Raw genomic sequence first — 12,244 nt, forward strand, 5'->3', positions numbered from 1 at the left:
AATTTATTCTTGTACATGGTACTTATACATTGCACTGCACCATGAACCACAGACATTGCCAAGGTTGGGTGGCTTGCTAACCTCAACAATACACACAGCTGCAGTTAGAGGCAACCAAATGGAGTACTATTTATTTAGAGGGCATAAAAACCTGTGGTTCCTGAAGAGTGACAACAGTCTTTTCAGCAGTTTCAGAAATGGACTGATCTGGCCTTATAATATCAGCAAACATGATATTGCTTTGCTGGTATTGCAAACTGCAGAAAGTAGTTCCCAGAGACATGTAGCTCTACTGTATGGTTAAATGATGATGTCATCCTTCTGGATAAAATATTCTAGAGGTAAAATAGTCCCCCATTTGGGTGCTGATGACCACAATGTTGAGCGCCCCACAAACCAAATATCATCATCAGTCCCACATTTGAATCTCCAGGCAGGGACTTCTCAGGAGGATATCACCATCAAGAAAAACCAAACTGGCATTCTGCAGATTAGATCACAGAATGTTAAATCCCTCAATCAGGTATGTAGGTTAGAAAATTTAAAAAGGGAAATCGACAGATTGGTGTTAAATATAGTTGTCATCACTGAAGTCCAGTGACAAGATGAACAGGACTTCTGGTCTGGTGACTACAGGGCTATACACATGAAATCAAATAGAGGTAATGCAATAGTAGGTTTAATAATGTATGAAAAAAATGGGAGTCAGTGTAAGCTACTATGAGCAGCATGGTGGATGCATTATCATAACCAAGGCAGACACAAAGCCAACACACACCACAGTAGTACAAGTTTATATGCCATCTAGATCTGCAGCTATTGAAGAGACTGAAAGAATGTATGATGAGATACAATAAATTATTCCGATAGTTATGGAAGACAAAAATTTTATTGTGATGGGTTGCTGTAATTTTTAGCAGAAAATGAAGGTAAAATAGTAGGAGAATATGGACTAGGAAAAGAAATGAAAGAGGAAGTGAAAAGAAATGAAAGAGGAAGTCAATTGGTAAAATTTTTCACAGAGTATATTTGAATCATTACTAACACTTGTTGAAAGAACCATGAAAAAGGTTTGTATTGGGACACTATGCTCTAACATTAGCTTTCTTTAATAGGAATAATTGATACCAGGAATTTTTTGAATCTTGTATAGGTGAACATTATCTCAGCTATATAACTAAAAGAATTTCATATCATGTTGTGTACAATGTATTATATTTCAGGCTAAAATGTATAAAGAAAATTAATTTGTTACAATCAATATGTACTAACTCTGTATGTACAGCTAAAATTATTCTTCTTTTAGAAATATCTGAAATTTCTAAATATATGGCACCCTTAAATGCCTATTATTAATTACAATCTGACTCTAATTATAAAATTTGTTTCTGGATTCGTTTATAAAATAATTATGTAACTTGGTGAAGATCCTTCTATTGTCAATAGAGTTTGAAAATTCTTTTGGTTTTTAAACTCTTTGGAATACTGTTAGTACTGCAGAATGTAGTCGTAGTGGACATTCGTCTGATGGAATCAGGTGTGTTTTTATGTTTGGCGATAACAATGTAAATTTCTGTTTTATGGAAGTTGTAAAGACAGTGTAATGTAGAAGAATGGGACATAATAAAAAACAGGTGCAATCAGAAATCATGCTACAGTCTTACTTAAAATTTATCTAGTCATCTGGAACCCACAAAGTTAAAAAAAAAATTCAGCCTGAAGAATGTACTCCTGGAAATGACAAACTGCAACCAACAATGAGAAAATGAATATAAGTAGAGTTATTTGTACATCTTACACCTCTCGATTCTTTTGAAACAAGTAAATTTTTATGAAGAGGCTAAAAACCTTACTGGTGACAAGTGGAAGGATAAGATTAAAGGTATTTGTGGAAGAGACCTGAAGACTGTGGAAGGTTTCATATATGTTATATAATGATATTCTGGAACTGGATTTTAAGCTACAAGACATTTCCAGGGGCAGATGACCCTGTGTAAACTGTAAATTAAAATGGAACATTTTGCAAAAGGTAGGAAATTAAGTAGATGGGACCTGAAGAAGGTGAAAGAACCAGAGGTTGTTCAGTGTTTCAAAGGGAACATTATGCAATAATTGATTGAAACAGGGGAAAGGAATACAGTGAAGACGAATGCATAACTTCAAGAGATGAAATAGTGAAGGCAGCAGAGAGTCACATGAAAAGAGAAAAATCTAAAAATGCAGCAAATAAAGCAGGCAAAAAAAAAAAAAATTACAAATGTCTAAAAAAAATGAGATTGGCAGAAAGTGCAAAATGGTCATAAGGAAAGGATAGAGGACAAATGTAAGTCTATAGAAGCATGTATAAAGCGAAGCTGTGGTTGAAACAGTAGTGAAATAGTTTTATTTAATCTTTACACTGAGCAAGCAGTAAAGGAAGCCATAGAAGAATTGGAGAAGGAATCAAAGTTAAGGAAAAGAAGTAAAAACTTCAAGGCTTGCTGATGACATTGTAATCTGTCACACACAGCAAAAGGCTTGGAAGTGCAGTTAGATGGATAAATAGGACGATATAAGATGGCATTACCAAAAACAAAAGACAGGTAATGGCATGCAGTCGAATTAAATCAGGTGATGTTGAGGGATTTTGTAAATAAAATGAGGCACTAAAAGTAGCTGATGAGTTTTTATGTCTGGGCAGTAAAATAACTGATAATGGCCAAAGTTGAATGGATATAAAATGTAGACTGGCAGTGACAAGAAAGGCATTTCTGAAGAAGGGTATTTGTTAATGTCAAATATAAGTCTTTGTATTAGGAACTCTTTTCTGAAGGCATATGTGTGGTGTGTAACCTTGTATAAAACTGAAATGTGGACAATAAGCAGTTCAGACAAGAAGAGAATAGAACCATTTGAAATGTGGTGCTACAGAAAAATGCTGAAGATTAGATGGGTGGATGGCATAGCTAATGAGGAGGTACTGATAGAATTGGAGAGAAAAAAACTTTTGGCATAACTTGACTGAAAGAAGGGAGTGGTTTATAGAACAAATTCGGATATATCAAGGAAGTATCAGTTATCAGTTAGTATTTAAAGAAAGTGGAAGGAGGGTAAAAATTGTAGAGGGTGACAAAGAAACAAGTACAGCAAACATGTTCAGGTGAATGTGGGTTTCAGTAGTTATCTGGAGGTGATGATACTTGCAAAGGATAATATAGCATGGAGAGTTGCATCAAACCAGTTTTTGGACTGAAGACCTCAAAAACGAACAACATGGTACTTCAGTGTTAGTAAAGAATAAGGTAAAGTCTGCAGTGCAAGCCTGCTTCATGGTTATTGGCTTCACTGCAGGTGGAATACAGACTTTCTGCACTGTGGCACTAGGAGGGGAAGGGTAGAGAGCCCATCACCTCAGCTAACTTTTACCCCCAAGGAAGATCCCAGGTACAATACTACAAAAATAATTTGAAAATAAAGTCTGCAGTGCAAGCCTGCTTCATGGTTATTGACTTGACTGTAGGTGGAATACAGACTTTCTGCACTGTGGCACTAGGAGGGGGAGGGTAGAGAGCCCATCACCTCAGCTAACTTTTACCCCCAAGGAAGATCCCAGGTACAATACTACAAAAATAATTTGAAAATAACATTTCAGTTTCTAAAAAGATGACTAGCATATGCATAAATCTTTAGATGTGAATAATAAATTTAGTGAAGAGTTTTTCTGTACTTTGGATAATCATATTCCTTAATTAAACCCATTTTTAGATCTATGTACATATCTCATTTGTTCTTTATTTTGGTCGTATTTCTAAACTTCTGAGGGATAAAATCCAAACAACATGATCAGTAACTCTTTAAGTGAATACTAAGTAACACAGACAGATTAAGAGATTATACACTTTACTGATCTTGATCGAGTCTATTTTCAACCAGCCTGCTATAATAAATGGGAATGTTTTTTGTTATGAAAACACTCAAATGTGACAAAAATTTCTTCCACCATAAGGATTTGAACCAGCACCACTGCATAGCTATAGAGGCAATTAATTATGAGAAAATTGCTTTGTATTGGTTACATACATGCCCAATACACAGAACTGTTAATTTTCTGGCACGGATCTCTGTATCTTATAGTCATCCTATGGTAATAGAGAAATAAAAATTCACAAGTAAAATCATAATTATTGGAACATGAAAATAAGCAAAAATGAGGAAAGGCAACCACTTATTTACTCATGTGTATTTAACTGAAACATAGTGTCTGGAAACACATAACAGCACTGAGAAATTACTAGCATTTTGGCTACTGCTTTCCACAGACACACACACAGACACACACACACACACACACAATGAGTTACTGACACTGCTAGTAAAGAAAGACAGCTCTAAAGCTTGTGGTGTTCCTGTGCTGTTATGTATTTCTATGGGCCACACATCAGTCAGCTGCAAATGAGCAAGTTACCTTTGCTAATTATTTTTAAAAAATATTGTTTTCTTGCTGGAGTTTCCATTATCTTGTTGTTATAACACAAAATGGTTTGTTTTGTAGAATAATAGTGATTAATCTATCACTTACAGTTGGCACTTGTTATGACATCTTACCTTCCTCCTAAATTTGCATGTATTTCATTAGTAGTTTTATCTGTTTTCAGGCCATCATCTTCAAATGGTATTTGTTTCTTCTTCCTTAGTTTCTTCTTAGGCTTCCATTCAGGACTTTCTGGAATGTATCTGAAATTGGAAGCCAAATTACATTACATCTCAAACAGGTGTATATTCAGTATTCCCAAATTAAAAAAGCTAAAGCTGTCATCACTTTGGTTTGAACGCTACAGTAATTTAATAGATGTGATAGTTCTGGAGATGGTATGCCTTGGGTTCCTCTGACCACTGAACTGGCTTTCCCAACCAGTTATAGGAGACCATACAGTTTAATATGTACTCTGGGGCATGCTGAAATTCCACATTTTTCATGTCAACAACCACTGATGAAGATGAAGCTAGTGATAAGCGATAAAAATACTTGAACAGACTGGGAAATGAAAGAGAAACTGTAGGGAGGGAGACTAGGTAAGCAATGGTAAACTACTCCTATGTATTGCCTTAACTGTAAGTACTCTGGGACTATTTCTGATATTTGAATGTATTTTGTAATGTAAACACACACACACACACACACACACACACACAAACACAAACAAACAAATACACAGTACTTAATGTCATACTAGCTTAGTGCCTGCTGCTTCAACTGCATAGACTCTATGATCTGCAAAGATTTTTATGTCATTCACAAACTGCAAAACCTTCTAAACTTTTCACAGTTACCAAGGCCATTGAAGCATGTTCCTTCCTGAATCTGCTTCTAACCACAACATGATTCTGGTAGCCCGAGTCAGAGGACTTCGTGAACCCTTCCATTTGAGGTTTTGTGCTGATATTTCCATAAAAACTTTCATTCCTTAATACAGTCTGATATCAATTTTCATAGATTTAGCTTTAAACATGTTTTTACATAACAATATAATTTCTCAAATATTTTCATCCTCTATTCCATCCCCTTAGGGATGGAATTTCAAAAGTTCCTTATTAAACAACATCAACAGTATAAGACCAACACCCTCTCCAAATACCAAGTTTCTATCCTTGGCAGTTTGGGCTGGATACTGATGAGTCAGTCAGTCAGGACATCACCTGTTATATACAGAGTTTCCATTCTGTAGATGAGCTTCTACAGGAAAGCTATCAATTACACAAAATTTGATAATAGTACAGATTAAATGCAATCTGTTCTATAACTACTGTAATGTATTTGTTTTTCTAAAACATGTGATGTACTTTAATGTCTGTACCAGTTACTAATGTGCAACAAAATTCATAACAGAAATCATGAGTATTTTTATTCATATGTTGTGTTTTCTCTATGACCTAATGATTACAGTTGCAACTGATACAAGTATAATTTACTGGTTTACAAAAATGCTTTGCCTCTGTCTCACTGCTGTTAACTATCAAGTTCAAGAAGTTTGTCAGTTACATAATTCATTCTTGTGTTCAATTAAATGTTAAGGTGTACATTTCTTCTTGTTTTAGCTATGAATAACACAGCTTAATTAGTTACTTACCTAGACCAGAATAACAAAGCGATTGACAGCCGACCATGGAGGGGGATGACATTCATTGTTTGCTGTTAATATGGTCATAATATGGCTGTGGCAACAACAGCTGTGTAGTTCCACACTGGATCCATCAACATTTTCTTGTTAGCAGACAGTACTGAGTTTGCTTTGTGGAGTCATTAAAGCCTTATCATATTTCTTTACATTTTTTATAGCCAGCATCATAGATTCATCACCTTCATATTGCATATTGTACAGCATCCCACCTCTGCCATGGTCTGTATGAAACACAAGACTTTTGTTCTTCTCCAGTCTTCCCACCATCCCTCTGTCACTAGTCTGACCCAATCTTCCCTGTTCTTCTAATTGCTTTCTTCCACTTTTAGCCACTTGATCCATGATTTTCTCCTTACTCTCTGGCACCCACCTTTGATATGTGCACCTTCCTAGGCATCCTTATCTCACTCATTCTGTTCACATGCCTATCTTGGTATAACTTTTTCTTCTTGTCTAGTGGGGTTTACTCATGTGTTGTCTCCCTAACACTTCAATTTTTCATCATTACATTTTTCTGAAAAATTTCATTTCATTGGAAATTTTACTTTTTTACCTTTTCTTCAGGACCCAGAAGTTTCTGCAGCAATCAACAGAGCTGGTATATATTACGTTTAGTATATTACCTGCATACTTTTTGGGTGGCTTCTCTGTTCTATACGATTCCTCTCTCACTTATCATAATTTTATTAGATTTTATTGTTTGTTCATTTACCTCCCAAAACGCAACCCCTGATTCAAGTTGTGATGTATGGGCAATGGCATGTAATGTTGGACTGCCATAGTGGCAGAGTACACTGGTGACCTTTGCCATGTGACTGCTGTGGTAGCAGTGAACGACCTACAGGAAACTCTGAAAAGAGCTGGCACATGAAGGCTATTGTGAAGCACTCATAAGCCCAGTAACCCTGTCACCAGTGGTGGCAGCAGCTTGTGACTAGTGATTTAAGCATGATTGCAATGGGTAGTCGCTCTTCCTGTTATGAACGGACTACATGTAGCAAAGCAGTGACTTTGTGGCCAGTGGTATGCTTGGATGGCAGCTTCAAAACAATAGTCAGTGCTGTTCTGAAGTGCCGATTGTTGTTGTTTGGCCAATTGAAAATGTACTATGCGAAACTTATCCCGATGGGACAGTTAGACATTTTACTTTTGCTCAATGTTTAAGTATCTGTCTGAAATCTGTGTTAGTTGTGATGCCAGTTCAGTTTTTTTTTTTTTTTACCTGTCAGATAGTTCCAGTCACTGCACATGGGGCTGCCTGTGGGTTACATCCTGCTGCTTCCTGAACAACATTTATATTGTGGAAACACCCACTTGCTTGCAGTATCTGTTATTTGGGCTGTTGTTGATTTATACACCAATACTCTGAATTTACAGTTAGCATTCATTTTTCATTTTACTGGATGATATGTCATTATATGATCTTATCATCTATGTTGCTTGCCATCCTGGCTACCAAATTTTGTCAGAGCACAGTAGAATCTTTGAGCTAGTTGTGTAAGGGTTTTTCATTAAGTTGTTATCTAGTGATGTCTGTAATTGATCTTGTGGTATTAGTGGAGCCATGTGGCAAAGTCTTGTCACATTTTTACATATAGAGACTGAAGCAATGTATCAAGGCTGGGTATTGAACCTGGGTCTCCTGCTTACTAGGCAGGTGCATTAGGCAATAAGCAGCCTTGGCACTGTGGTTCACACAGCAGCACAGATTACCCTGGGATGCCTACCTCCTTGATCCAAATTTTCAGTGCCACCCCGGTCTATTTCACATTCCCCATTACACATTAACAGAATTTTCGAGGCTCTCCATGTTCCAGGATAGCTCCTCAGCATCGAATGTAAATGATGGATGCAGTCTGAAACCCAGGTGAGAATACTTATACAAATGAAATGACAATTTCAGAGACTTTTTGGTCTCATACAGGTATGATTTTATGTATATAGACTGAAGCAGTGAGTGGAAATTTGTACCAAGGCTGGCTATAGAATCTGAGTCTCCTGCTTGTTATGCATGTTGCTTGGTGGCCTCATTTAAAATTATAAACTTCATGTGAATTAAGTTACTACTGTAATGTGATATCCAAATTTTATTTAAAGTTGTACCTTGTTGAGTATGAGTTGTTCTTTCAATCTCAAGTTGTTCTATGTGTTGTGACTGACCAATCTTCCAAAGTGCCGCCACGCAGTTACGCACTTACTGTACATGCGGCACTGTCTGCCAGCCATGCAACAGCAGTGCCACCTAACTGGCCAGCCAGCCGGCGGCTGCTAGACTTGGACTCAGTTATGATTTGACTGTTAAAGTGTTCACATGTCTTACTCTGTTTACTTGATCTGTGACTTTCATGTAATCCGTCTTCCTTGAAATATATTTGTTCAACTTGAAGTTATTACAATTGGCAACGAGGTAGTGATTTTTCTTTTCCATCGTTGACCCACTTGTTTCCATGGCTACTTTAGAGCAACTATTGCAAGGTCTCATAGAACAGCAAACTTCTCATGCCACTGGAGCACAAATAGAGGCATGGGGTGACATCAGGGAAATACAACCTCTGTGCGATGTTGACGAAGCGTGTGACGCGTTCCCGCTAGCCAACGTGGCCGCACTGTGTTCCCAAACACAGCCTCGGCCTAACCGTAAACAAAACTCTAAGAAACTGCAGCAAAACCCACGGCAACATTCACGACAAGATTGTCCACAACGTTGGGCCGAGTGTCACAAACGCAAAAAAAACGGTCATGTGTCATCCGTTTGCAAATCCAACCGCATACATGATGTTCATGAACATGACGCTGATTCTGATTCTGTGTTGTCTATCAATTGTAGTTCTTCCCTTTCAGGGAAGTTATTCCTCACTGTCCAAATACTTGGCCGAGATGTTCGCATGCAGGTGGATACTGGTTCTGCTGCCACTATCATCAATTCTCAGATGTATTTTCAGTTGGGTTCTCCAATCCTGGCACCTGTCACAATTTGATGCTGAGGGATCTTACAAATCTGTCACTCACACTGTTCTCATATTTGTGGTCGACCAGAGTAATGCTGAGAATCATTTTGGTTTTGATGCCTTTCGCGTTTTTGGGTTCTCCATAGATTACTCTGTCAATATCGTCTCTGATGCTATTCCTTATGCTCAATTGGATTCCTTGTTGACGACATTTTTGTCCATTTTTTCTCCTGGGTTAGGCCGTGCAAACAACTTTGAAGCTCATATCACGCTCAAACCCACTGCTCGGCCTAAGTTTTTTCGGTCTCGGCCCATTCCTGTGGCCCTTCATGATCAGGCCAAATGGGAGCTGGATCGTACCACTGCTTCAGGGGTCTTTCTTCTTGTCACTTCCAGTGAGTGGTCCTCTCCTGTCATTGTCGTTGCTAAGCACAATGGTGATATTCATCTCTGTGGTGATTTTAAAGCCACTGTAAATGTTCAATGACTTATCGACGCTTACCCTATGCCTCAACCTGAAGAATTGTTCACTAAACTTGCTGTAGGCCAGTTTTTTTCTAAACTTGACCTGTCAGAAGCTTATCATAAACTTCCTCTCAACGCTGCTTCCCGGCAGTTTCTGGTCCTTAACACGCCTTTCGGCCTCTATCAATACCAACTCTATCAATACCAACGATTGCCATTCGGGGTTGCCAGCACCCCTGCTCTCTTGCAGCGATTCTTGGAACAATTATTGCTCACTGTCCCTGGGTGTATAAATTACCAGGATGATATTGTTGTCACTGGCTCAACCACTGATGAACATCTTCAAAATCTCTGGACACTTTTTCATGTCTTACAGACTGCCGGTCTTAAGTGTAATCTTCAGAAATCAAAATTTTTTCAAGCATCTATCATGTACTTGGGGTTTCAACTCTCTAGGGATGGTATTCGTCCACTTCAGCAAACTGTTGCTGCGATCCATGCCCTTCCTCACCCTACATCTGTTAAGGAACTGCAGGACTTCTTGGAGAAGGTTCTTACCATCTGCTGCTTTGCTGGCTCGTCGTTGCATCGCCTGTTACATAAAGATGTGCCTTTTCACTGGTCCGCATCATACGATGTGGCTTTCCAGAAATTGAAGACTATGCTGAAACAGACCCCGTGCCTGGCTACTTATCTAACTGGCCAACATCTTGTTCTTGCCACAGACGTCTCTCAATATGGGGTCGGTGCAGTCCTTGCGCACCGTTTTTCTGACAGTTCTGAACAACCCATTGCTTATGCCTCCAAAACACTCACGGATGCCCAACAAAAGTATTCTCAAATTGAAAATGAAGCTTTGGCCATTATTTATGCTCTTCATAAGTTTGGTGTTTTCTCTATGGATCCAAATTTCATCTTGTTATGGATCACAAACCACTTGTTTCCTTGTTTCATCCATCAATGCCACTTCCTGACAAGGATGCACACCGCCTCCAGCGTTGCACTCTTTACTTGTCTTGTTTCAATTATGAGATTCATTTCCAACTGACGGCTCAACATGCAAATGTTGATGCACTGTCTCATCTTCCCATGGGTCCTCATCTGGCATTCGATAGGGGCGAACTTTTGTGTTTCCACCTGGATGTTGCTGAGCAGCGGGTTGTGGATGGGTTCCCCATCACCGGGGACCGGCTGACGGCTGCTATAACCCTACCCTCTCCCAGGTTTTACACTGTATTCAGAAGGGTTGGCCAGATTGTCCATCTGCTAAGACTTCTGATCCGTTGCGGAACTACTACGCTTTACGTTACCGCCTCATGGCTAGGGTTATCCTCCTTTCCACTGAAAATGCACAGGGCCCCAGCAGATTCGGCCCCCACGTGTCCTGTCATCTCGACCCGTTATCATCGGGGACACTTCCGTCCGTACGGGAAGCCTCCTCCTCGAGACTTTACGGCCAGTCAAACAACGCCTATGGACGTTAGTACTCTACAGGCCACCTCCATCAAGACTGTGCAAAAATTTCAAAGGGGGGAAAAGTGTTGTGACTTGCCGATCTTTCAAAGTGCCACCGCACAGTTACGCGCGTCCTCTACATGCGGTGCTGTCTGCCAGCCATGCAGCAGCAGTGCCACCTAAGTGGCCAGCCAGCCAGTGGCTGCTAGACTTGGACTCAGTTATGATTTGACTGTTAAAGTGTACAAACATCTTACTATGTTTACTTGATCTGTGACTTTCATGTATTGTGTCTTCCTTGAAATGTATTTGTTCAACTTGAAGTTATTACACTATGTATATTTTGGTAATTTTTAACATCATTCATCTGTGTTAAGTGTGTTATAGGAAGGGGGCTCTGTAATCCTGTCTCTCTTATTTTTTGTATCCATGGACCCCGGAACTGGGGCCAGTGTACCTTAAGTGTGAGGCATGTTCAAAAAGCAAGTGTGCCAGATTTTTATATATTTTTTTAGAAACAGTCTATTTGAAAAAATTACAAGGTATTTTTCCACATATTTTCCATCCGGTTCAGTGTGTGTGGTGAGCCATGGCACAAGCATCTTCATCCCCTCCTCAAACAGCTCCCTCCTCCACTTCAGAACCTCTTTCTGCACCTGCTCATCAGTTGAAGCTTTAATACCACTCATGTGTGCTTTCCAGGTGACAAAAAGATGGTACTCTCAAGATGCCAGTCAGGGGAATGTGAGAGTTGGGGGGTTGGTTCAAAACATCACAAACAAATGAGTCCAAGTGTTACTTGATGGCTAAGGTTGTGTGACAACAGCCACTGTTGTGCAATAAGCACACTCCTCTCATTAGCATTTACCTCCTTTTGTTTTGAATACTCCTTTTGAGTTCTGCTCAGAAAATCCTCACCTTCTGGTTCACACTAATCAAGAAACTTGCAGGTGCTACTGAACTGATTTTTCTTGTGCTGCTCTCTCATCTGTTTTGGGATCCATCTTGCACACAGTTTCTGGTAGCCCAGCATTTCTGTGAGTGTCTCATATAGTAGTGTCACAGAAACTTCATCCACTGTCAATCAGTGATCTTCATGGATATTTTCCTTGCGTTTTTGCACCAACTCATTAGTCAAAATGAAAGGTCTACCACTCTTCTGTCGATCATGAACATTTGTTCTGCCTCCACTTCCTATGCCACTTAACCACACTTGTT

The 12,244-nt window shown here is 39.2% G+C and overlaps 1 protein-coding gene across 6 annotated transcripts in view; it reads right to left on the reverse strand.

Annotated features, from left to right (window-relative positions):
- LOC126337083 (organic cation transporter protein-like) overlaps positions 1–12,244 on the reverse strand; it is a 307,774-nt gene that overhangs the window by 44,867 nt on the left and 250,663 nt on the right. For all 6 annotated transcript variants that reach the window (XM_050001432.1, XM_050001437.1, XM_050001433.1 and 3 more), the window contains one exon: positions 4,585–4,713. In XM_050001432.1, coding sequence (XP_049857389.1) covers positions 4,585–4,713 — 129 coding nt within the window. The remainder of the gene's footprint in view (positions 1–4,584; positions 4,714–12,244) is intronic.

The sequence above is a fragment of the Schistocerca gregaria genome, chromosome 2, assembly GCF_023897955.1.
Source record: "Schistocerca gregaria isolate iqSchGreg1 chromosome 2, iqSchGreg1.2, whole genome shotgun sequence".
Lineage (NCBI taxonomy): Eukaryota > Metazoa > Arthropoda > Insecta > Orthoptera > Acrididae > Schistocerca > Schistocerca gregaria.